Here is a 27,829-nt window from a genome sequence, read left to right on the forward strand (position 1 = left end):
CACATATAATTTCCATTGTCAATGGCCATTCCTCCAAGATGTCTGTTGAATTAATTTAGTCCGTGACTATGGGTTCTATCTGTCCTAGATGCCTTCCAGGGGAGGAGGGCTGGTGTGCTGTCAGCTGGCTGCTGCATCAGGAGCTCATGACTGGTCTATCTGGAGCAGTCCATCCTCATTGTCCATGGTAGTTATGGCACAGTGGCAGTATCATTCAGCAACCAATATTATACAATTCAACGTTACAGACTGTTCTCACCCAAAATCAAATTCCCTTGAGGTACACATCACATTTCCCCATCCCTCTGCATTACCAACCAAATGCACCCAGGTCCTTGAGCAAAAACAATCCCACAGATGGGTTTGCCTTTCCTTGAGGCAGGACTAATCCAAACTGTCTTCATTAACACATTCCTCATATCCACCACAGGGACTTTATCCCCTTCTATGGTACGTGGAAGTTTTGATTGGGCAGGGCCAGCTCAACTGATAGAGCCTCTAGTGTTAACTAACCAGGTGGCCTTTGCTAAATGTAGATCCCAATGTTTGAAGGTCCCACCCCCCCACTACTTTAAATGTGGTTTTTAACAGTCCATTGTACCATTCAAATTTCCCAGAGGCTGGTGCATGATAGGGAATATGATACATCCACTCAATTCTGTGCTCTCCAGTTCAGGTGTCTATGAGGCTATTTTTGAAATGAGTCCCATTGTCCAACTCAATTCTTTCTGGGGTGCCATGTCACCACAGGACTTGCTTTTCAAGGCCCAGGATGGTGTTCCAGACAATGACATGAGGCACAGGGTATGTCTCCAGCCATCCAGTGATTGTTTCCACCACTGTCAGCACATAGTGCTGGCCTCATTTGGTTTGTAGCAGTGTGATGTAATCAATCTTCCAGGCCTCCCCATACTTATATTTTTACCATCGTCTCCCACACCAGAGGCTTTACCCGCTTGGCCTGCTTGACAACAGCATGTTTCACAGTTATGGATAATCTGGGATATAGTGTCTATGGTGAAGTCCACTCCTTGATAACGAGCCCATCTGTATGGTTGCATCTCTTTCCTGATGACCTGATGCACTATGAGCCCATTGAGCCAGAAATAATTCACCCTTATGTCACCAGTCCAGATCCACCTGAGACACTTTAATCTTGGCAACTTGATCCACCTCACCATTTTTCTAGATGCACTCAAGAGTCACACTACTGAAGAACATCACATCTACATTATGTACTTTTACAGTCAATTTCTTTACCTGAGCAGCTTTCCCTCTGCGCTGCCAATTGGTCTTTTTTCCATTGGTCCAGCCACCCCCACAAAGCATTTTCTACCATTCACAAGTCAGTGGGGAGGTGGAATGCTGGCCATTTCTCTCCTTCAGCAATATCCAAAGTCAATTGGACAGCTTTCAGCTCTGCAACATGACTTGATCCACCTTGGCCCACAATAGCTTCTGCAACTCACTATGTATGAATCCATAAATCAGCTTTCCATGTTTGATGTATCCCTACAATACGGCAGAAACTGTCAAGAAAGAGACCGCATTGTTTTTCATTTTCTGGTAGCTGACTATATGGTGGGGCCTCCTCAGCACATTACCTTTTCCTCTTCCTCCTCTGAAATTACTCCAAAATTCTCACCTGCAGGCCAGTTTGTGATGACTTCCAAGATCCCTGGCTGACTGGGGGTTTTGAGCTTGCTGTGTGATCAACACAAACCACTTACTCCATGTAACATCAGTGGCATGATGTGTGGAAGGGACTTTCCCTTTGAACATCCAGCCCAGCACTGTCAGTCAGGGTGTCAGGAGGAGCTGTGTTTCAGTGCCAACCACTTCTGAAGCAGCTCAAACCCCTTCATAAACTGCCAGTATCTCTTTTTCAGTTGGGGTGTAAAAGGCCTTGGATCCTTTGTATCCCTGACTCCAGAATCCATGGGGTCGTCCTTGGGTCTCCCCGAGTACTTTTTGCTAGAGGCTGCAAAAAGGACCATTCTCTTCAGCTGTGGTGTAGAGCACATTTTTCACATACTGTCCTTTCCTGACTGGCCCAGGGGCTACTACATGAACAATCTCCTGTTTAATTTGTTCAAAAGCTTATTCTTGTTCAGGACCCCTATTGGAGGTTAGTAAATAAAAAAAAAAAAAAGGAAAAATCCTTTCTCTCAGGGAATTTTTCTCCATTTGTTGCCTAAGAGATGAGAACAATGATACTTAAGAGACAGAAGATGTGGCTGGGAGGGGTGCAGTTGGCTGCAGTCTCTTAGCTGGGAAGTGAGCTTAATAGCTGGGAGATTTTCTCTTGGGAAGTGCAGAGATAATGAGAGACTTGGCTGGGGGTCAGGGGCTGGCCTCAGCCTTCACTTGCTCTTGGGATCAGAGGGGGGACGGTTTGTGGTTTAGGTGCCGGACTGTTGCTGCCCAGAGGATTCACTGCCACTGCGGAGTTTCATCCTTCACTGCTTCTCCTTACTGTGGGTGGGTCTTTACTCGCAAGAGTGGTCATTGAACTAGACCTTTTCAACACTGGACCTCACTGGGAGGGACCTTCACCATCTACTTGGGTGCCTCAAGGGAAACCTGGGACCCTGACCCTCTCCTCCTCTCCAGAGGGAGCATCTCCCAGCTGTTTGCGACACCTGCTTGCAGGAGCCCAGCTGCCACTGCCCAGCCCCGATGTTTTCTGCGGCTGTTTTGAGGTTTTGCTACACTTTGTTTGCCACCCCAGGTGTGCTCACCTCTGCTGCTCCAGCCTACTGCTCTGAAGTTCCTGCTACAGTCCATTTCACCACCCAGAGTGACACTGAGACTGGCTGCTCCCCATGAGTTTGCAAAGGGAGCCCTTTTCTCTCTCTCCCGCTGTCTGAGCTGCCATTAACCACGTGGAAAGAGGCTGCTGAGCTCATGCCACAGCACCCCTGCAGCCACAGGGGAATCATTGCACCAGCCTTGCCTGGCTAGGAGCCAACAGCACCCCTACCGGCTGTGACCATAACTACACCAAAGGGGAAAAGGCTTGACAGCCCAGAGAAAGCTGTTATTGGCTTTCTGGGTTTTTTTGTTTGTTGTTGCTGTTGTTGTTGTTTGCCTTAGTGTACATATATTCTAGTAAAGAACTACTATTCCTTTTCCCATATCTTTGCCTGAAAGCCCCATAATTTCAAAGTTATAATTTGGAGGGAAGGGAGACATATTTTCCATCCCAAGGGAAGTTCCCACCTTCCTTAGCAGACACCTATCTTTTAATCCAAGACAACCCCACTTGAAACCCTTTTTTCCCTGTCACACATGATACTGAGGGTTTACAGTCTGACTGTAATCTGGAATATGCATCCTCCAAAAACCCACAGTGCCCAGGAAAGCTTGTGTGTCCTTCTTGCTGTTTGGTGGGGACATAGCTGCTATTTTGTTGACCATGTCTATTGCCAAAGTCTGGTAGTCATCTGAAGCACTGTTCATTCTTCTTGACATCACTGCCAGTGAGTTGGCATATGATGATGGCGTACTCCATAGGCACTTCTGCCACATGTATTGTGTACACTGCACCTCATCTGGATCTACAGGAGACTGCTCATTATTTGAATCACTGTAGAGTACCTCCAGCACAGCTAATTCTCTCAGGTACTGGATACCTTGCTCCATGGCATTTCACCTGCTTGAGTGCACTATTAGAACATTTTAGAGAGAATATCTTTCCATCACTCTTGACAGGAGGCTGGGAGTTTCTGTCTTCTTCCTAATTTTCTGGTCAATGCACACATCCCAGGACAGGGATCCCAGTTGCTTGGCTACCATCTAGTTTCATATCATGGGCCACCATACCCCAGCATCAGAGCAGCCAGGTAACCATGGGCTCACCCAACTGGTGGCTGAAATATTTTCACATATCTTGCAGCTCACCCAGGGATAGGGATGGGGTGATTATCTCTGGTCCTGCCTCTTCCTCTTGTTCTGAGGGCCCTGCTTCATCTTCAACCCTCACTAAGCAAAATTATTTGGTCCTGGATTTCTTTTTCTGTATAGGTATGACTGTGACCAGCATAGGTTGTTCCTCTGGTTCAACTGCAGTTTGAGTGGCCACAGTGTCAGTTGCTCTGCTTTCCTCCTCCTCCCCCTGAGGGTGCTGTCTAGTGACGAGCAGAGTCCAATAAATAGTAGCCAGGGGCCAGCACACTGCAACAAGTTGCTCCTCTGTGGAGCAGTCACAGCACTGTCTTTGCAAATATTCTGTCACTTTAACAGGGTCCTATACTTGTTTAGGTGTGAACTTCCAAACCACTGGAGCAGAGAATTTCCCCCCAAACTGTCTCATTTTCTCCCACATTCCATGCCACTCATGAATATACATCCACCCTTGTGGCAGATCTCTGAATAACCTCCTTAGATGTCTCTTTCTTGACTCTGAACATGTAGACCACACTGAGGAGACCTGGCAGACTTAGCAACAAGAGGCTTTCTTTAACATCCAAAGGAAATGCAAAATTCTCAAAAGTTGATGTAACAGGCCTGAAGGAGGAAAAGGGGGTAAAAAGCTGGGGAAAATCATCCTTCCCTGTTTCCCCCACAAACTAGGAATGATTATTAATGAATTTCCAGAGGTAGCACCTAAGGCCATGGCAGGAGAGCAACACTGAAGACACATCCCTAATGACCCTCATTGTCCTTAATGTTATCATATCATAAACTGATATCACATAGTACAGCAAAAAACCAATCCTGATCCCTATCCCTGCTCTGAGAAGGAGCACTGTGATGGGCACATAGTGCATATACAGAAACACATACAGGGTTAGGTACCACAACCATGTGAACAGACCAAGCAACATTGTGCCCAGTGGCTCCATACATAATACAACAAATTCTTAGATCAAAATTGCTTCCCACCAACTCTGGACAAATCTGTTATCTCAACCCTTCATGCCTCACACTGGGTGACAATTGAAGGCTGTTGTGGTTTAGGAGCAGCACTCCTTTATTTAGAGCGTGTCCAATTCTTGCCCCCACTCACTCCTCCCCTTCAGTGGGAGATAAGAATGGCAGAGATTACAGGTTGAGATAAAACTGTTTACTGGAAAAAGCAATGAGGTAAGAAAATGAACAGTAACAGCAACAATACTAATAACAAAACTGTACAAAAAGAGAGTGATTTGCATGCAAAAAAAACCCCAAAAAATCCCCACATTCATCAACCAACCCAGTACTGCGGTAACTCCCAAGACAATGAACAAAATGGTGGGGGGACACTCCATATGCCATCTTTTTCTTCCCAACCATAAACCATGCGCCCCCTCCCTCTCAGAAGTGAGAATCCCTTACTTCCAACCCCTGGCAGTGATACGAGTCATATAGAATAACAAAGTAGGTATGCCCAGATTGCTCCAGGCTCTTCTCCCTCATGGCTACTGCAAAAAAAAAAACAACTGTCCTGGCCAAAAACCACAAGAGGTTTGCATTAAAATTTAATTATGTATTTCCTGCCACAGAATACACATGCTTGTAATACAGTAATACTGCAGTCAACTAGTTTATCCCAGACAGTCGAAAACATTTCATTAAGATACTTTTCTCACATGAATGCACAGTCTAAAATACTTGGTAGAGAGATACAGTAATACTTTGTACACTAAGCTGGTGAATGAAAATTGGTTGAAGTTGTTCCCATTTCTTCAGTCAGATATGTAATAAATAGAGACCCTTTTGTTCGCCTAAACATGTAAGATACGATGCTTTGCAAAACTATGCTTTGTGTAATAGGGATGAGGTTGAAGGCTGCTGCTGACGTCTGTATAATTATGAGAACAGCCTTGCAAGCTCTCTTGAATTCCAGAAAGTTAAGCCACTCAGATAAGCCTTAAAAGGAGAACAGTGAGGAAAGGTCAAAAGAGGAAGACTCCTGATCTTCATCCTGCGACCACCAGAAGGCAGAAAGCGACCACCAGTGACCGGAGGCACATGCGCAGAGACACCCAAAAAAGGACACGTAACCCGGAAGCCGGACCACTTAAAAGGGAAGACACGGAAATCGGAAGCGCGGCAGCCAAAGGAGCAGAGACTCCCCTGCCGCCCAGCGCTGATTTTTTTTGCTTATTGCTTGCTTGCTGTAATTAATAAAATTTTTACCATATCACTCTCTTGAGTGCGTTCATAACAAGATAGGTCAGTGTTTTGGCTTAAGACATGATATTCATCTAGAAAGCTACAGTGTTGATAACAAAAGCAGTGTATTGTTCATAAGATTACAAAGCAAAAACCAGACTGCATTTGAAGTTAACCTCTAAGTTTCACCCAAAATTTTTAAAAGCTCCTAGCTTTATATTTATAGTTTGAGTATAAAGGATTATTTTATCAAACAGTTAACTGAAATACTTACATTCCATCTAACAGTGCTAACATACCAAAAAACTATAGCTGTGAAATATACCACTGTCCTGGGGTGACTTTATGATACTGGTATCCCCAAACGCCTGGTTTATGTTATATATTAAGTTCTGCACCTTTAAGATTAGCTTTGAGAGCTAGGGAAGTTGAAACTGCTGGAGGCTGATGGGAGTTTTTTCTCCTGACCAATAACTAACCATTTCTGAGAATTAACAGTGGTTTTGACCATTGAAAAGTGAGATCAACCTGTGAACATCACCTTAAGATGTAAGTCCGGGAATTTCTTGCTCTCTTTGGTTTCCGGCTTCTGACGAGGTAATGGGGCTCTGGCTCAGCCTCCTCCTCCCCCACCAGGCCAGACAAGGCCGCGGGTTGGGGGCAGGGGGGGGAAGCGGGCCCGGCTCGGCTGCAGTTTCTGCCGCTGAACTGAAACCTGACACCATGAACATCTTCAGCTTGAGCAAGACTTTAACTCTTGTACTACCCGGATGAGACTTGCAGATTAATCCTTTTTTTCCCAGAGAGAGGGGGAGAGAGTGATCAACATGTAAAGAGACACCATAAACTATCAAAGACAGTGAAGAAAGGAATTAAGTTTCAGAGGGGGAAGAGAAATAAGGAGATGCTTTAATAAGCTGAAATATTTTTCTGTTAAAGCTATAGAGATGGACAGTAGTGTTCTGAAAAAAACTCCTTTAATTCATGACAAAGTATATTGGGAGGAATGGAGTGTTTCAAAGTGTGGATTTTAAGCAAATGGTGAAGTAGTTGTGATCCTATGAGATGCTGGAACAGAAAAAGAGAGGTAATAGTTGAAGATTTGTGGCCTTTAAGAGGTAAAGAGAAAACTTCTGTTTCCAGAGAGTCTCACAAAAACAGATGAAGAGAACTTTTGCCTTTGAATAACTCATCCTTAAAAATGACATTCCTAGACTCATTTGACCCATAACACACCTCAAAGTGATGTGAAATGGGAGGAAAGAACTGATGGCAGAATTTCTGGGCAGCTGGCATCAGAGAAATAGAAAGCCATGAAGAAAATGGTTTTCTTGTGAAAAACTCCATAGATTAGCAGAAGAGGACTTATTTTTCTCTACAAAGACTGATGAAAGGACTATTTCAAAAACTAGGACTGTTTTAACCACCGAAGCTTTTCTTGTCTCTATGTTGTCATGTGAACAAGGAAATGTTTGGGTAGTTTGGGATAAAGGAGTTTTCTAGAAGTTTATTCTGGTTCCTTATTCTTGTAGTTTTTGTTAATAAACTTTCTTTGTTCCTTTTAAGTTTTAAGCCTGTTTTACTCTTCTTCTAATCCATATCTCACAGCAAAAAAATAAGTAAGTTTTCTAGTGATTTTTTAGTTACTGCTTCAAAACCACGACAACCACATCACACAGAATCACTAGGTTGGAAGAGACCTTCAAGATCATTGAGTCCAACCCAGCCCTAACACCTCAACTAAACCATGGCACCGAGTGCCACATCCAATCTTTTTTTAAACACATCCAGAGGTGGTGACTCCACCACCTCCCCAGGCAGACAATTCCAGTACATTATCACTCTTTCCATAAAAAACATTTTCCTAATATCCAACCTATATTCCCTTGGTGCAGCTTAAGACTGTGTCATCTCATTCTGTCAGTTGCTGCCTGGAGGAAGAGACCAACCCCCACCTGACTACAACAACCTTTCAGGAAGTTGTAGAGTGATGAGATCACCTCCTTATCTCCTTTTCTCCAGGCTAAACAACCCCAGCTCCCTCAGTCCTTCTTCATAGGGCTTGTGTTCCAAGCCCCTCACCAGCCTTGTTGCCCTCCTCTGGACACGCTCAAGCGTCTCAACGTCCTTCCTAAACTGAGGGACCCAGAACTGCACACAATACTCAAGGTGAGGCCTCACCAGTGCCAAGTACAGGGGAAGAATGACCTCCTTTGGTCCTGCTGCCACACTATTCCTGATACAGGCCAGGATGCTGTTTGCCTTCTTGGCCACCAGGACACACTGCTGGCTCATGTTCAGTCGGCTGTCGACCAGTATGCTCAGGTCCCTTTCCACCTGGGCACTGTCCAGCCACACCATCCCCAGCCTACAACATTGCAGGGGGTTACTGTCGCCAAAACGCAGGACTCGGCACTTGGACTTATTAAACTTCATGTTATTGGATTCCACCCATCCATCCAACTGTTCCAGGTCTCTCTGCAGAGCCCTCCTACTTTCCAATGGACCAACAAATGCTCCCAGCTTAGTGTCGTTTGCAAATTTATTAATGAAAGACTCAATATCTTCATCCATGCCATCAATAAAAATATTGAACAGAACTGGCCCCAGCACAGACTGCTGAGGGACACCACTATAGAGAGTTTTTTAGCAGATGTGGGACACGATATATTAGTAAAGGCCTGTCTGCACAAACCAACCTCTGGGTTAAGTCATAATATTAAGGGCTAAAATCCTTGAAACTTGCCTGCAGAAAGTAAAACAATATTCCTGTGTACAAGGATAAGAATGTAAACTTGTGTGTACTAGCCAATAGTAGCTTGCTCTGCCCGCAAACCCTGTAGAACCCTATAAAAGGTGTGTTAATAATAGAAATAAACAGCGTTCACAATTACTTCTGTGAAGACTGGTGAATAGCTCGGGGGTCCTTCAAGATCTGGCGCTCCGACCAAGGACATCCCTGCGGGCAGAGGGGCTTTGGAGTCAGCGGAGTGGATCTGGGCGTTAGACGTCGCGGGCTTGGATCGGCACCGGATAGGCAGCCTGAGCGTGGTGAGACGCGGAGCGGTAGGACGTGGAAATTCAGGTTGCTGGGGGGGGCCCAGGCAAGGGCGTAGTAGAAGGGTCGCAACCTTCCCCCTTGCGGTTTGCCGTCAGCATGGAGACAGAGTTTGCGGCGGCGAAAAAACTGCTTCTCGGTATCCTCGTCAAACGAGGTGAAGCAGCCAGGGAAAAGGACCTGGATAAGCTCATTATATGGGCAAAAAATCGTGGGCATTTTGCAGTGCCCTCACTGCTTTTTGCAGTGGAAGAATGGATGGATGTTGGGAATCTGATGTGGGATACGGCCATCACGGGAAAGAGTAAAGACGTAGTAGCCCTCGGTTCAGTTTGGAAACTTGTGTTAAATGCCCTACGGGATATGAAGGCAGAGTCCTCAGTAGCAGCAGCTGCCATAGACGCTATGGCGCCGTCCGAGACGGACGCGCCGCAGCCACCCCCTGCCGAGTCCTCTAGCCGTTTGAGTGCATTTTTCGGGGTTGGGCATGTCCGGCCAGTGAAGGGGCTTACCGGGAAGCAGTGTAGCACCGTGTCGGAACTTTTAAAATCCCAGGGGTGCACCGATGCGGCTCCGGCCACGCCGGCAGAGCCTAAGCAGGAAGTTACCCTGCCGAATGTGGATGTAGAAATGACATCTCCCCCGGAAGGAGCAGGCGCCAGCTCCAGCCAGGCGGAGCCTGATACGTCAGCAGAAACGAGAGCCGCAAAGTGCAAACCAAAGATCTACCCTTCGATGCCATCTACCGTTCACTGGGGAAGACCGCAGGACATCCCTCTCCCCTCCGATGATGACATTTCTATGCACTCCAATGACGGACGGCTTGTAGCAGGAGCAGAGCCAATTGATGACAACGCAACAGCAAAGAAGGAGCTACTGGGGTGGCAACATCAAATAGAGCAGCTCGTGCAGCAGCTCCAAGCTCGAATTGAACAAGCCCTATTTGCGAATAAAGCACAGCCTCAACAAGAGAAAGCAGCCCTGCAGCAAACACCGAGACAACGAGCAGAGTCAGTTCAACAACTACAGGATATGCTGCGTCCTGAACCATCTGCTCCACCTTTGGAAACACTGTCAACACCACAACCTTGTTCTAGCTCTATCACCCTGGAGGAAGAGAACAGAAAACACAGAGCACAGCAGAGGTGGTCCGGCATCATTCAAGATGCAATTCTGGAGGGAGAATGGCAAGCAGCAGGGGTAGTTGCTTGTCCCATTTTATATGATCAGCAAAATCCACGTTATGAACAGCATGACTGGAAGATCTTGCAGCAAGCCAAAAAGACAGTTACTGAGCATGGCATTAAATCTGAAGCTGCAAACACTGCATTGGATTGGCTGTTCACCTCTGATGTTAACAGTCCCATAGACAGCCAAAATCTCACACGTCTGCTTTTAACTCCATCACAGCTTATGGTGTGGGAGAAGGAATGGAAAAGGTTAGCAGTTCTAGAAGCCAATCGACCTCGAGATCAAAATGATGTGTTATATGGACTTAATCCTGACATGCTCACCGGTTCAGGAGTTTACAGTCATATGGCTGTACAGTTAAACTACCCTCTTGCAATGCATCATTTGTCTGCACAGCTCACTCGTCAAGCCTTTTATGCTGTGCCTGATTCAAAACCTCATCCTTCCTTCACAACAATACGGCAAGGCCTCACGGAACCGTATCCTCATTTCATCTATCGTCTGTCAGCAGCCCTTAAAGCTCAGAATGACATGACTGAAGAGGCAAAACAGAACATGTTCAAACTGTTAGCTTTTGAGAATGCCAACTCGAAGATGAAGCCTATTATTGCCACACTCCCAAAGCAAGCAGACGTGGGAGACATGCTAGATATTGCCCTGCGAGTAAATCAAACGCAAGAAGGACAGCTAGTAGCCAATGCTGTTGCAGAAGCCATCAAGCCAACCACAAGTCTGATTGCTGCTGCTGTCAGCAAGCTGGGAAGTGGATGCAAACCCTCCCCCACACCTCCAGGCATCTGTTTTCGATGTGGTGACAGAGGGCACTTTCGAAAATTCTGCCCAGCTACTGTGTGGTGTGATCACTGCCAGACAAGCAAGCAAGCAAGCATGCTACTTCTGTATGTCGCTTGCAAAAAACATGATCAAGAGCGCGAGGAGCTGCCGCGCGGGGACACAAGTTGCCGGCCCAACTCTATTCAGCAGCTCAACCCACCAGCAACATGGGGAAGCCTGGGAATCGATTTGGCAGCATCAGTAGATGTCACACTCATCGACAGCAATGTCTGCAAAATCCCAACTGGAGTTACAGGACCTGTTTATTCTGCTACCAGTGCACCTGGTGCTTTGTTGATTGGGAGATCATCTGCTGGAGTTGCAGGACTTATTGTTCTCCCAGGAGTCATCGATGCTGATTACATTGGTGAAATCCAAGTGTGTGCCTACACTCTAGCTCCTCCACTTACAATCAAAAAGGGAACAAGAATTGCTCAATTGGTGTTGCTTCAAAAGGTGGCAACTGAGAAAGAGATTTTTCGAAGTGCTCCTGAACGCAGAGCCAAAGGATTTGGGTCAACAGGAGACATAGTGGTGAATCTCGTTCAACAAATGAGTCATCGACCAATAACTGAAATCACTCTGTGCCACGGATCAAAGCAGCAAAGAGTCAAGATGATGCTAGACACGGGAGCTGATGTCACTATCGTCAGCCAAGTCTGGTGGCCAAGAGAATGGCCTCTCCACAGAGCCTTAAGCTCGGTACAAGGTGTAGGAGGATACTCCACGCCGCTGAGAAGTGTACACCCGGTCCAGTTTCGATTTCCTGAAGGACAGACTACCACCTTATGTCCATACGTCATGCCTTTGCCTGGAACCCTTGTAGGGCTCGTTGGTCGAGACGTTCTCAGCCAGCTCGGAGCAACACTAACTCTCCCCAATCAATCGCCTTTTCGGTAATTGCCACTGCTGACAGGCCGCCAACCCCAAGGATTCAGTGGAAATCTAATGAGCCTGTGTGGGTTGAGCAGTGGCCTCTATCCCAGGAGCGGCTAGCAATTGCGCATGAGCTTGTCAAGGAACAGCTACAAGCAAAGCATATCCAACCATCGCTCAGCCCATGGAATACTCCAATTTTTGTCATCCCAAAGAAGTCTGGAAAATGGCGATTGCTGCATGACCTACGCAAGGTAAACGACCAAATGTGGGCAATGGGAGCGTTACAACCAGGGATGCCCTCTCCCACAATGCTGCCACAAGAATGGCATCTTCTAGTCATAGATCTGAAAGACTGTTTCTTCACGATACCCCTGCAGAAAGAAGACACAGTGAGATTTGCCTTCACTTTGCCGTCAATCAACAAAGAAAGTCCGCCTCAGAGATTTGAGTGGGTGGTCCTTCCACAGGGGATGAAAAATTCTCCAACAATGTGCCAACTCTTCGTGCACTGGGCACTGACACCTGTGCAGGCCAAGCTCTCTCAGACAATTATTTATCACTACATGGATGACATCTTGTTTTGTCAACGTAATCCATTCCAAGATGAAGATCTCACATTTATCACTGCCCAGCTCGCAGCAAAAGGCTTGGTGGTTGCCCCAGAAAAAATTCAAAGACAAGCCCCATGGAAGTACCTAGGGTGGATTTTGACATCTTCATCACTCCACCCACAAAAATTGGAATTAATCACCGAGATCCACACCCTTAATGATGCACAAAGGCTTGTTGGAGATCTGCAATGGGTACGATCCATTGCCGGTATCCGAAATGATGAGATAGCACCCTTAATGAGCCTTTTGAAAGGTACAGACCCGCAAGCCCCGATTACCCTTTTGGCAGATCAAAAGAGCTGTCTCATTTATCTAGGGAAGAAACTGCTTTCAACACTGGCAGACAGAAGATTGCCAGATGTGCCTTTGGGACTTCTGATTTGTAACCACTCTGTTGCACCATGTGCTATCATATTCCAGTGGCCTGCTTGGGAAAAAGAGAAAGGGGGAGAAGGCCCATCTAAGAGCCGGCAAGGTGCCAAGCATCCTGCCAAGAAGATACAGTTAGTGCGATCAGCAAAGAAATGTAGAGAGCCTTTAGCGATTCTTGAATGGATTTTTACACCATATACGCCACCAATGAGTATCTGGCAGAGGACAGAAGCAATTGCTTATCTCATCAAAAAGGCGAGAACACGAATTGTGGAAATTAGTGGTGCTGAGCCAGAACATATCAGTCTGCCAATAACAATAGAAAATTTTGAGTGGATGCTGAGACACTCAGAACCAATTCAATTAGCGTTGCTCAGCTATCCAGGAACTGTACACAACAGGCAACCTAGCGACCCACGCCTGCAGATTATCTTAAAACAGCGGTGGTTGCAACAGCCCAAAGTCGTGAAGCAGCCAGTAAAAGGCCTTACAGTATACACGGATGCAGGAAGTCGGCAGAAAAAGGCAGCCTGTACCTGGCAAGAAGACTCGAGTTGGAGAAGTAAAATTATAGATGGAGATGCACACGACTCACTGCAGACATTAGAACTTACAGCCATCGCATGGGCACTGTCTCATTGGCGAGACAGTAAGCTGAACATTGCATCAGATTCATTGTACGTGGTAGGAGTGGTACAACGTATTGAAGACGCTCTCATCAAACCACCAGATAATAAGCGATTGTGTCAACTATTTTTTCAAATCAAAAGAGCTATAGAAGACAGAAATGAGCCCTGTTGCATCATTCACATCCGCAGTCATCAAACAGAATTAGGTCTCGGAAAAGGCAATGCAAAAGCTGATACGCTCGTCAGTCCTGTTGTAGCAGCACCAAGAGACTCTTTCGCAGCTGCAAGAGAGAGTCATGCTCTCTTTCATCAAGCTGCAAAAGCCTTACACAGACAATTTAACATCAGCTTAACAGATGCACAAGGCATTGTAAAATCCTGTCCACAGTGCAGTCAATATGGAACCACTCTAGGCTTAGGCGTTAACCCTAGGGGTCTTCAAGCCTGTGAGATTTGGCAAATGGACGTAACACATGTGCCTGAATTTGGTCACCTCACATATGTACATGTTACAATAGATACCTTTTCAAAAATGGTTTGGGCCACTGCACAAGTAGGAGAAAAAAGCATACATGTAATTCGACATTTGGTAGCGTACTTTGCTGTAATGGGGGTTCCGAAAGAAATAAAAACAGACAATGGGCCTGCATATGTAGGAACACGAGTTTCTCAATTCTTACAAAAATGGGGAGTCAAACATGTAACTGGAATTCCCCATGTGTCATCTGGACAGGCCATTGTAGAGAGAGCCCATAGGACCCTAAAAGAGTACTTGAATAAGCAAAAAACACCAGAACAGTTAGACCCTACCATTCGATTGCAGCAAGTGTTGTTCACTCTAAATTTCCTCAGTTTAGTTGGGGATTTAGAGCAACCCCCGATGGTCATTCACAATAGTCAAGTAAAGATGCAAACTACCCCAGAGGTTAAGTTATATTATAAAAACCCAAAAACAGGTATCTGGGAGGGACCAAGTCCATTGCTATTTAACGGGTGTGGTTACAGTTGTGTTTCCACAGATACTGGACTGCTGTGGGTGCCTGGCCGATGGACCAAACCAGCCACAAAGGATCTGAGGAACAATCAGAACGTTGATGCCCTCAGTCAATCTCTGATCGGCTGTCAGCTGACACCACGAGAACAACAAATGTTTCAGGACTGAATTGTGTCAAATCATAGTCTGTTTGTGAGAAATTCCTGTGAAGATCTGAGAAGAGTGCAGAGACTATCTAATTGTGCACGAAACAAAATTTTAGTTGTGTTTACCCTTTTTGCAAATTGCTTTCACGCTTAGACTACATATATACCGAAGCACGTGTGTTAAAGTAGATAGATAAGAGTTAAGATAAGAAGTTTAGTGTGTGTAGCGATTATTATATTAGTATAAGGTATAAGTATTCCCCCTTCAAGAGCCAGCGTAAGCATCTTTGAAAGTTCATTTAACGATCAAAGTTTTAGCCGTGAATTTGCAAACATGACGCCATTTGCATGGGACAAACTACTTATGGTAATTGTGCTGTGTGTAACCCCAACCAGCTGTCTGCTGACTGATATCCAAAAGCGACAGAACATATGGGTCACCTTAGCACACCTGACCGGTCAAAAATCAAAGTGTTTGAGCCTAGCTACCCCTGGAGATCCTTTTCACACCTGTCTCGTAGGAGTCCCTGAATGGGATCCTCCAGCCTTTAAAGGTTTAGTTAGCAACGAGACTCGACTAAATCGATTGATAATGCTGCAAGAGTGCAATCGCACCATTGGCTTCACATCTAGACAACTTGAAGCCTGCTGGCAAGCGAAAATTATTGAGGTTCTTAATGTTACCATGAGACCCCCAGAAGAGTTAGATCTGCTAGGTTCCACCAATACCTCAGGTGGATGGATGATGTTTGAGCCCCCAACAAAAAATCATCCTGACAAAGCAACACAGCGCTGGGCTACAGTCAACCCCATAGTTGATCTCGTTACTGCCACTGAGAGTAAAGCTTTTTACTCGTGATGCAATCTCACAGGACAACTACCAAAGCGCTTACCTAGTTCCATCTTCCTAATCTGTGGGGATAGGGCATGGAATGGAATTCCTGCTAGTCCACATGGAGGGCCATGTTATCTTGGGAAACTTACTTTGTTCCACCCAAGCTTACATCAATTGCTGAATGTGGCTGACAAAATGAAAATCAATAGACGGACCAAGCGAAGCCTAAATGAGTTACAGTGTAATGATGTTAGAAACCCAGACTTTTGGAATCGCGGTATAATATGGGCAACCTCCTTCTTCATTCCAGGAGCAGCCGCCGCCAAAAGTCTAGCCACCCTAAAAAGGCTAGCTTGCTGGACTAGGAAAGAATTAAACTTAACATCCACAACGTTGAGTGAACTTTCAGCCGATTTGAGTAGTGTACGTCATGCAGTATTACAAAACCGAGCTGCAATTGACTTTTTGCTCTTAGCAGAAGGACATGGTTGTGAGGAGTTTGAAGGCATGTGCTGCTTGAATCTTACTGATCATTCAGTTTCTATCCATAAGCAACTACATCAGCTACAGGATGGGTTACATGCCCTGAAAGAAGTTAGTAACCCCATTGTAAGTTGGTTCGCCAGCTGGGGCATCACTTGGTGGTTGAAGTCTCTTGTGCTAGAGGGGGGATGAATGCTATTTATAGGGATAATGGTGATAATGCTTGTAGGTTGTATGCTATCTTGTGTTCGTAGAAGTGTAGTACAAGCCGCATCCAAGGCCTGGTTTGTGCAAAAAGGAAACAGGGGAATTATAGAGAGTTTTTTAGCAGATGGGGGACACGATATATTAGTAAAGGCCTGTCTGCACAAACCAGCCTCTGGGTTAAGTCGTAATATTAAGGGCTAAAATCCTTGAAACTTGCCTGCAGAAAGTAAAACAATATTCCTGTGTACAAGGATAAGAATGCAAACCTGTGTGTACTAGCCAATAGTAGCTTGCTCTGCCCGCAAACCCTGTAGAACCCTATAAAAGGTGTGTTAATAATAGAAATAAACAGCGTTCACAATTACTTCTGTGAAGACTGGTGAATAGCTCAGGGGTCCTTCAAGACACCACTAGTGACTGGCCACCAGCTGGATGTAGCACCATTCATCCCCATTCTGGGCCTGGGCATCCAGCCAGTTCTTAACCCAGAGAAGAGTGCTCTTGTCCAAGCTGTGGGCTGCCAGCTTTTCCAGGAGTATGCTGTGGGAGACAGTGTCAAAGGTCTTGCTGAAGTCCAAATAGACAACATCCACAGCCTTTCCCGCATCCACCAGGTGGGTCACTTGGTCATAAAAGGAGATCAGGTTGGTCAAACACGACCTACCCCTCCTCAACCCATGCTGGCTGGGTCTGATACCCTGGACATCCTTTAAGTGCTGTGTGATGACACTCAGTATAAACTGCTCCATTACCTTACTGGGTACTGAGGCCAGGCTAACTGGCCTATAATTACCAGGATACTCCTTCCCACCCTTTTTGTGAATGGGTGTCACATTGGCCAGCTTCCAGTCATCTGGAACCTCACCAGTGAGCCAGGACTGTTGGTAAACGATGGAGAGTGGCTTCGCAAGCTCATCTGCCAGCTCCCTCATCACCCTGGAATGGATCCCATCTGATCCCATAGATTTATGAATATCCAAGCATCTCAGCAGTTCACTGACTGCCTCCTCCTGGATAACAGGGGGACCATTCTGCTCCCTGACACCATCTACCAACCCAGGAGGACAGCTGTCCTGAGGACAAGCTGTCTTGAGGACAAGCCGTCTTCCCACTAAAGACTGAGGCAAAGAAGGCGTTAAGCACCTCCGCCTTCTCCTCATCTACAGTTACTAAGTTCCCTCCCATATCCAACAGAGAACAAAGGTTGGTCTTACCCTTCTTTTTACCATTAATATATTTGTAAAAACATTTTTTATTATCCTTTACAAAAGTCGCCAAATTAAGTTTGAACTGAGCTTTGGCCTCCCTAATTTTTTTTCTACATGCCATAGCAACCCCCTTAAATACTTCCTGAGAAATCTGACCCTCATTCCAGAGATGATACATCCTCTTTTTATTCCCAAGTTCCTTTGAAACCTCTTTGCCCATCCAGGCTGTACATTTGCCTCATCAATTCATCTTTCGGCACACAAAGACAGTCTGTTCCTGTGCCCTCAAGATCTCTGTTTTGAAGCACACCCACCTTTCCTGGACTCCTTTGTTTTTAAGGGCTGCTTCCCAAGGAACTCTATAAATAAGTCTCCTAAATAGACCAAAGTCTGGCTTCCAGAAGTCTAATGTAAAAGTCTTAATGATGTTCCTCCTCATTTCAACAAATATCAAAAACTCTATTTCATGATCACTATGCCTCAAATGGCCTCCAACCACCACATCTCCCATCAGCCCATCTCTATTTGCAAACAACAGGTCTAACATAGTCCCTCCCCTGGTGGGCTCACTCATCAGCTGTGACAAAAAGTTGTCCTCCACACACTCTAAAAACCTGGACTGCCTCTTTTTTGCTGTATTAAGTTCACAGCAGATGTCTGGTAGGTTAAAGTCACCTACAAGAACAAGGGCTGGTGATCCTGAAACATTCTCCAGCTGCTTACAGAATAAGTTGTCTACCTCTTCTTCCTGGTTGGGTGGATGATAACAGACTCCCAGTAGGATGTCAGCCTTGTTGGCCTTCCCTTTAATTCTTACCCATAGACATTCAACTTCATTGTCCTTAGTTTCAACACCTATGGCATCAAAAGCCTCCTTAATATAAAGGGCCACCACACCACCTCATCTCCTTTTCCTGTCTCTTCTGAAGAGCTTGTAGCCATCCAGTGCAGCACTCTAGCTATATGAGTCATCCCATGTTTCCATGATGGCGACTACATCATAGCTTTGCTGTTGCACCATGGCTTCCAGCTCTTCTTGTTTGCTACCCATGCTGTGTGCATTATTATACATGCGCCTCATCTGGGCTACTGATTTCATCCCTAACTCAGGTTTACCCCCCTTGGGCCTGCTTCCAGACAGCCCAGCTGTATCCCCTTCCCCCTTCAAACTTAGTTTAAAGCTCTCTCAATGAGTTCTGCCAATTCATGAGCTAAAATCCTTCTGCCCTTGTGGATGCTAGCTCTGGAGCAAGCTGCAGGGAGCCTGCAGAAACTGCAGGCCCCATAGCTTCTCAGTCCTGCCTGAGAGCTAGCCTGAGAAATTCATGGGAGGATTTGAAAACAATCCTCAAAGACAGAAAACAGCCCTTGCAGGTGCTGTTTATCTGTCCTTTGTTTTCTTGGCAAGAGAAAGTCAGAGGGTGTTGTACACCACTGACCAATGATGGTGATGTAGTGGTTTACTAACCAATAAGAGTTTCCTTTCTGTACTTTCCACAAACTAGTCTATAAAACAAGGCTAAAGCAATAAACTAAGGAATTCTCCTGTTCTGACTCCATGAGAGTCTGTGTCGTCTCTATCCAGCTGTTCCTTAATAGAGCGACATGCCCTTAACAAAGAGATGCAGCCCATCCAGTTCCAGTAGGCCAGGTGCCGTAAAAGTTGTCCCATGGTCAAAGAACCCAAAATTCTGCCAATGACACCAGCCCTTGAACTGCTTGTTAATAATGTGGGCTCTCCTATTCCTTTCATTGTTTTCTCTGCCACCAAAGGGACTGAGCAGAACACTACCTGTGCTCCAGCCCTATCAACCACTTGACCCAGTGCCCTAAAGTCTCTTTTTATTGCCCTGACACTCCTATTTTTAATCTCATCACTGCCAACCTGGAGTATCAGCAGTGGGTAATAATCAGAGGGCTGAATCAGCCCAGGGAGTCTCACGGTAATATCCCCTATCCAGGCCCCAGGGAGGTAGCAGACCTCCCTGTGGGTCCAGTCGACATATGGGGCCCTCTATTCCCCTCAGGAGTCACCCACTATGACTACCCTTCTTTTCTTTTTAATGTCAGAGTTGGTGATCTGTCTGACAGATGAAGTGTAATTGAGAAACTCACTGGGCAGATAATTTTCTTCTACATCATCTGGCTGACCCTCTAGATCCAGGGCCTCATACCTATTCTGAGGTGGCACCTGGCTAGGTGATGGGGGTCGGGAGGATCTTTTATTACCTCCCTGAATAGGGACCCATTTCCACTCCCCTTCATCCACCAGGTATCCTCCTATTGCCTGACAGTGGGAGGCATGGGAGTCCTCTGACTACTGGTGGGCCTCCCTCAAGGATGGAAGGGTGGAACTCTAATCTATTTCCCTTTCACTTTCTCTAACACTCCTTAGTCTTTCAACTTCCTCCCTAAGCTCGGCCATCAGCGAAAGGAGATCATTCAGCTGTTCACACTGCAGGCAGCTTCTTCTGCAATGCCCCCTGGTACCACTGATAAGCTCAAACACTCCACACAGGAATGGGACTGGACAGACGCATACTTTTTGGAGGGTTCTACTTGGTTACATACTCTTTTACTAACTGCAGTTTTTTATCATGTAAAAATCATTACTTACAAAAAAAACCCCAAAACCAACTAACCAACAGAAACAACAAACTAAAAACCCCACTAGCAGGAGGAAACCTGCAACCCTGCCTGCTTGCCCCGCCTGCACAAACTGCTGTGCAAACTGCTGTGCTACACCCTCAGAGACTTGCCACGCTCCTTTTTGCCTGCTCCAGTTTGCAGCACTCCCTAGAGCCCTCTTTTAATCACCCCACCGCTTGCTGGAGGAAAGCCCCACCCTGCACCTGTGTGGCTAACATCCTTCCCTGCAAGACTACCTCTCCGTGGGAAATGGAAAAATGGAAAATTCTACAGATGCTGAAGGGTTCAATCTGCAGCCTTGGAAAGAGCTTGGGTTAATGTAATGATGAAGGTACACAGACATTGGGTGGAGAAATTATAAACTTATGTCTCTATAGTTATAAGTAAGAATATGTTTTAAGTAAGTAAGAAATTATATTAAGTAAAATAGTTTGAGGTTTGAGCTGTAATAATGTGATTTATAGAGTAAGCTAAGGATCTAGAAACTATAATAGAAGTGTGTGTATGAGTACATGACCTGTCAGCTTATTGGCTAAGAAACAGACACAGTGTAGCAAAATTAAGCAAAGGTGATAGGCTAATAAGTAGAAATAAGTTTTGTGTTAACTGTCTATTGGACCAAAATGTTATATATTGCTGTGTGAAGAAGAAACCCGTGACTACCTTGAGCTATGGCTGACTTGTTGCTCCTCTTTAAATCTCAAGCCTTCATACTTTTATCTGGCTTACTTGAGCAATAAATCATCTCAAAGCATGGTGGTCCCATTCCTCGTTTTTCATCTCGACACCTCTCTACACACACCATTAGGTATTTGCTGATTCACAGGTACAACTGAGTCATTTTTGCAATCCTTTGGAAACTACATGTCTTTGCATGTTTCCATTCCTTCAAGATGCAGATCTGGAGACAATGAAGTTGGCTGTGCCTGTCTTTGAATGCCTCATTACTGAATATTCCAAAGAAGAGAGCCTTTTGAAGGCAGATTTTTTTGTCAATTAGACATTACTTAAGTACATTAGCTCTGCTATGCACTTTCTCAATTTAACTCATTTAATACCCACTTCCTCACACAATCTGCACTGTACCCAAGTTACTCATTTTCATTCCTCCTGCTCTTAGAAGAAACAAGCCTCTTTCCACTTCAACCCATGAAAATCAAACCAACTACACGTCCTTTGATTCCACATCAAATCCATTATCAACACTGTTCCTATCTCTCCTACAGGATAAGGTTGTTGTACCTAAGACTCTGCAGTATTCTTTTTCCACAGTTCTTCTCATCAAGTCCTCTATGCTGAATTCCTTCTCTTACCAAAAAGCCTCTAAGGTGGCTTGTACTTTCTCTGATTGGCTATGTAAAACAGAAGGCAAGCCTGAAAAACAGATCTACCCCAAAGATACAATATAAGTACACATCAAATCCTTCCCCGAGAGCCATATAGATGGAATATTGTGCTCTCCTGCTGCCAAGGTACATGCTGCAGAGCTCAGCATACTCCCATTCCCAAAAGGCTGACATGAGTCAATCTGGGAAAACAGCTCTCCATAGCCAGAGCACACAAGCCTGCTACACAGGAAATTACCACAGAAGACATCTGTGTCAATTCTTTTAAGTTATTCTGAGACCAAGACATAACAAGGGGCAAGGGAGAGGAATGTACCTAAATTAAAGGTGGATGAAATGCTTATGGAATCAAAGGATAACCAACAAATGCTTAAAAAGAAGTGTTTAGAGAAATAAATGGGAGAGTTCGATTTCAGGATATGAAATCATTGGTGCCAGTCCTACACCAATGCTACCACCTCACCTCTCCCACAGCCATGTTTCCCACGGTCTGAAGGCCTGTCTCCTTGATTGCTGTCCACTCCATTCTCTTCAGCTCTGACTGTGGAGAGAGGACAGCTTAAGAGATTCATGCATGAGACAGTATAGCCATCTGCTTAACCTAAACTTCTAAAAAAAGGCAAGATTTTAAAGTGGGCTGGTTAACAGATGCCTGTCACCCCTCTTCTTCGGCAGTCTAGCTACAAGCAAGTTATTTTTTCTTTGCACTAGACCATTAGGAAGCAAAATATCTAAGAGGAAAATGCCCTTCAGCAGACACACTTCTGTTGTGTTGGGGTTTTGGGGGAGGGGAGAAAAGCAGTGTTTTGCAGCCTACACTATTAATTATGGCCTTACCTCTTTAACGAGGTAGAAAATAAAGCTGCCTCATACTATGCTTCCTCAATAACAGGCTACATGGCAACAATGAAAGAATAAGGGACAACCAAGAACACCAACTCTTTTGTCTGCCCATATCATATACCTGTACAACCAGGGAAACTTAAAACAACTGTCCTCTGTATTTAAATCAGAAAGATAACAACTGGGTGAAGGTGAGGCATTAGAAAAGCACTAAGCACTGCACCTTAATTAATTCACAGAAAACTCACGAGGAAGTACTCCAAAAGATGGCTGTCTCTTTGAAGGAAGGAAGAAAAAAAAAAAAAAAAAAAAAAAAGACTGACCACTTAAAAACTGTTGAGATTTTGTACTGCACAACTTTTCCTAATGGCGGCAACAAAGCCAATAATGCTTGCACTGGGAGGAGATATCAAGATTTGGTAACAACTTGAAAAAAATCTTTAATTCCAGTTTACAAAAAGAGACAACCAGCATCTGGCTCTGTCAAAAAGTTTGCCCTTCACTTTCATTTTGATGGATCTGATTTCAATTTTTCTAAGCATTGCTGCAAATTTTATTACTATTTTTTCCTAACTTGGACATTATTTTACAAAGACTCACAATGTCTTCACTGGCACAATATTTGAAGATATTACAATAATTAAAAGAATTGGCTAATATTGTACATTTTTTTCATGCTTTTAAGTCAAAAGTTAAACATTTTTTCATTGGTGTTTCTTTGCTCATCTATCAGTGCATATGGCACTTACAGGCAATTTATATAGTTTTGATACTGCTGATAAAACTTAAAGAGAAAAAAGCAATGTGCATCCAATGGCGATCTAATGTGATGCTACCTAACTTGGAAACATCAGTTTGCTTTTGTAGAATGTATTTTTGCACCTGTATAAGCTGTAGAAAAATTTTAAATATTTCAACCCACAAAGAATTTTCTGTGTTGTAGAAACTCACCTTTGGTTAGCTTATGAGTAACACATGCTCATATGATCCCCCCATAATGATCCCAGTCTTTTCATTCCCCTTAATAAAAAGATGAGGACATCTTCAAGTTCTCCCATTCATAAAAGGAGATGTAATCAAAGCTGGATAATTTTTTCATTAAAAGAAAATAAGTGCATCAGCTGTGCAGCAACATACTTGCTTCTCAAGCAGTTTTACAGAGTCAATTCTAAAACTTAAAAAAGAATAGCAATTTGTACAAGATCAATTAACCAAAAAAGGACAGAAATTTAAATTTAGTGTCTCTGAATAAACACAGACCATCCCAAAACCAAGTCACAGACAGATTGAGCATATCTGTTGCATAAACAGGTTATGATCCCTTCACTGCGGAGCTATAGCTCAGACAGACTTTACTCCATTAAGCGTTTGCTCTTAACCAGTTTCAGCTGCAAAAAAAGTGTCTGAATCTTTAAAAATGAACCTCTATACATACACTCTCGGCCACGGCTGCCTCCTCTTCCCCATCTGTTGGAACTTCCCCATCCACGGATCATTTCTCTGTCTCCTCGTTTCTCTCTGTTCTCTTTGTTTTCCAAACCTTCTTTTCCAAGGTTTTTCTTCTTTCCCCCTACAGTCTCCCAAGAAGTCTATTTGGATAGAATAAAATTAGATACAAAAGTCAAAAAGGAAGAGACAGCTCTCAGTGTATGCTTCTACCTCACATCCCTCCATTTCATGGGAAAAAATCAGCCATACATACATATTACACTGATACAAATGGAAACATAAGTTGCATTTTTTGAAAGAAATGAAACAAAAACAAGTTTTAAAAGTTGGATTTTTTATGGAAAGTGAGAATCCCAAATACTTCTGGCTATAATGGATTTTTACTAGTTCAAGGAAGCCTAGATATGACCACAACACAGAAATTCTGCAAAGCAAGCAACAGTTTCCCTCTCAACTACCTCCATAAATCTAGCAAGGGAGCATGTACAGAGCTATCCTTTTCTCCAAAGGAAATGATAAAATGCTTATAAGTATCATTGAACATAGACAGTAAGCACATGGCCGGGGGGAACCACTATCCAGATGTACTAGAATTCAAGCACCAAGAGACAAAATGGCAAAATAATAACTTGGGAAAACTGGAGCTTTAGCTTTAATATTAAATTCCATCTTTAAAATAAATTCAGGGGTCATATCAGTGCTATAGAAATTGAAAATAAAACAACTAAAACACTCGTCAAGAATAGCACAGCAACTCATATTATGCAATTGTACAGTTAGTCTATTGAGCTGTTAGCTGCAAAAGAAAGAAAAAAGGTATTACGTGCAAAGCATTAAGATGGCAGATAGGTTTATGTATATGTCCCCATCTCTAGGAGATTTTAGTCTAGGTAAGGTATTTGAGAGATAAAATTGCACATGCAAATGAGATGGCATCACCTGTGAAGCACCACAAAAAGCCATGACCTCTGACAAGCATCTGCATTCAACAAAAATGCTTGGCTATCAATAGATTCAGGTCCTATCCTATCTCTTCTCAATTCAGACAACAGCAACTCAGCAGCCCTCACACGGTAGGAAATTATCAGAGAGTCCAAAATGACTAGACTTGAGGAAACTAATTCTATTGAGAAAGTAGGTAACAAAGCAGTTTACAAATATCAACTCAATGTTTCAGTATCTCCTTTGGACACAATAAGTACTAAAAGAATAGTTATTCTCTTTTTTTTTTACATGATATGGAAAGAAGGCTGAAATCACTTTTCAATTTCACCTCCAGTATAGAAGACTATATCGCCATAAACCAGCTTAGGTGAAGCACAGACAGCACAGATTAGAAGTACAAAACTATGTGTTTGAGCAACACCACATAATTTGTGAGGCAGAAAACTGTTTCACCCAGTAATTATCACATGGCTTCATCTGCCATAGCCTGTGTAACTGTATTATGCACTAAAATACTCCTAAAACTTTAGTTATTTCACAGGAGAATAAAACCCAACCTCCACGGACAACTGAAGAACCAAATCTATAAATTTCAAAATGTACTACTATTTTACTGATGGCCATGGTGCCAAAAATCGTGAACAATTGCAAGAAATACCCAAAACTGGATGAGTCTGCAAAGCTAAAGAGGAAGCAGCCTCTCTTTAGTAAGGTTTTACATGACTTAGGAAGGATCAGTAAAAGGATGACTATGAAAGCATTGGATCCATGCTTTCCCAGAGTATAATTTTAAGGAAAGCCTCAAAACATTGGGCATATCCTTTGAGATACAGTATGATGCTACCTCTGGGCATGGGAATCCATCACAGACTATTGAAGCTGTCTCTTTTTGCAATCAATTAGCTCCCTTACAATTTCAGCTGAGGATGCCTGAGACAACCCAAATGACTGCTGTGGGCCTGACCTTCAAAAATATGTAACAGAAGCTGCCTTGCTGGCCTGGTCTTACATGGAATGAAGAATAATCTGAAAGGTCCCCTTTGTTCTGTCTTAAAATGTTTAGGAAGTAACACATGGTCAGACATAAAATGGATCTTATGACTGTAGGAAGTTAAATGAATAGAAGTCTTGGGCAAAGAAACATGCCCTTCTCAACTCTCATCCACAAGCTTCTGTCTATCCAAAGACAGACTGACACAACTGTTGCATGTGAAATCTTCATAAAGACTAACAGTCACGGAGCATAAAGCCTTAAATATTACAGCATTTAAAAAGAAGACAAAACTGTCAGAGTATCAAAAAAATTATAAATGGACATTCTAGCTATCACTCCTTCTTTTAATTCCCCAATTTGGAGAGACACATCTTCTTCCAAATGTGGTAAAAAAACCTTCCAGTGCATCAAAGCAGAGCGAAATTTAAAAAAAAAAGAGATTTTGGAATCTGCATTCAGAACTAGTACCACCTCTTTTCCAACCTTACATCAAATCCACAGTTAAAGTGTTCTGGAGTATAACAGCCTTCAAGTTGGAGGCCCACAAATTTGCATAAAAAATAAGTTTATTCACACTCTGATGAGAACCCCTTCTAATTAATACTCCTTCCTTCTTGAGTCCTTCAAGTTGTCTACATTTGTTTGAGTTGCATTTTGTCTACAAAGTGCAGTTGGTTCAGAGGAACTTGTCAAAAGAGCAATATATGGATATGCTGCTTCTAATTGATAAATGAGTTCAGAAAGTTTCTTCCATGCCATGATCACTTATAAAAAAATTCGCTAAAGTAAGGAAGCATTTAAAATTCTCTATCAGCCAGAAAACGATTTTCAGCTTGAAAATGGCAAATATAAGAAGTACAAAAGAACACAAAACCAGCACATACTGTCGCCCTGAAAACTCAGCTTCTGAGCTTGCTGACATAGTTTTCTAAAGACTTTCCCAGGACAGTAACTGTAAACATAGAGATGTGTACATTCTTTCTGTTACATGTCTTGTGATGGACATTTCTCATGGCCAGTGCAGTGGGAAAGTGTTATCCTGACCATCCGATCCCTGGCCATGGTCAGAAACCTATAAATCCTGGGAGGAAAAATAAACTCTCTCTTCCTTTCACCACACCTTGAGCTGTGTCCGTGTGATCTATTCAGCACCAGCGGCAACACATTACCAACACAATTTAATCATGATATGCTCTCTTCTATTCCCAACTTTACAGTTTGTTCAGTATCATATATTTCTTTCTGTGTTTCAGATGACCTCAGCTCTGATAAATGAAAAGGGGATAGGAAAGTCCTCTCAGTCAGAACAGTATGTGTTCTAGATTTAGGGTGAGTGGGGGTGGGTTTCCTCATTAACAATAAGACAGACCACATATCCTGACAAATCACAAGAAATACTGAATGTTCAGCATTAAGAAAGGAAGTCCAGGTTTCTTTCCCAATTTAGATGAGATGGAATCTAGCTTACTGTCTTGGACAAACTGTAAGAAGTCCCTCCAGCAAAAGCTTGAGATGCAGCAAGACATTTTCCTGGTATCTCTTGGGATAGAAAATTGCTCTGTGAAACATTCTAAGCAACATTATTTGTTGTTATACACACATTGTTTAGTCTCCTCTTTCTGGTTTTCAATGAAGTTATGCAAATGAACAACAGTGAAAGGATACTTGTATCCTCTTTTCCATTAGTAATGCTGTCAATGCAACTTTCAGATGTGGAAACCTCCAAATTCAATACTGGCAATGCAAACCTACAAAAGCCGCACAACTTCAAACATCTACCTGTGCTTTAGGTTTATAAAGATTATCCTTTGAGGCAAACACTTAGACTCGGGTCTCATGGTTGGGAGGTGCTACAAACATTGGAGCAAAAACCAGGCCTGTGTCTGACAGAGCAATGATTTCTGTTGCAGAGTTAAAATTATTGTGTGTAAATGTAAACCAAAATATTCTGCAAGAAACCAGCTAAACACCCACAACATGTTCAAGGTTCAGCCTAGTCTAAGGCATGCATGCAGCAGAAAAGCTGTCCTGGTCTCCATTTCCTTCAAAATAATTTG

General features: G+C 43.8%; 1 protein-coding gene across 14 annotated transcripts in view; it reads right to left on the reverse strand.

Annotated features, from left to right (window-relative positions):
* LOC148183468 (ubiquitin-associated protein 2-like) overlaps nucleotides 1-27,829 on the reverse strand; it is a 227,991-nt gene that overhangs the window by 168,243 nt on the left and 31,919 nt on the right. For 13 of the 14 annotated variants that reach the window (XM_088061420.1, XM_088061421.1, XM_088061419.1 and 10 more), the window contains 2 exons: nucleotides 23,820-23,973; nucleotides 22,005-22,082 (listed from right to left, as the gene is read on the reverse strand). In XM_088061420.1, coding sequence (XP_087917546.1) covers nucleotides 22,005-22,082; nucleotides 23,820-23,973 — 232 coding nt within the window. Of the gene's footprint in view, nucleotides 1-22,004; nucleotides 22,083-23,819; nucleotides 23,974-27,829 lie in introns of those variants that run through there. The other variant, XM_088061424.1, reaches the window with a different exon arrangement.

Source organism: Pseudopodoces humilis, chromosome 12 (assembly GCF_049639895.1).
Source record: "Pseudopodoces humilis isolate 2021_Gansu_Grassland_sample_001 chromosome 12, ASM4963989v1, whole genome shotgun sequence".
In the NCBI taxonomy this organism is placed as follows: domain Eukaryota; kingdom Metazoa; phylum Chordata; class Aves; order Passeriformes; family Paridae; genus Pseudopodoces; species Pseudopodoces humilis.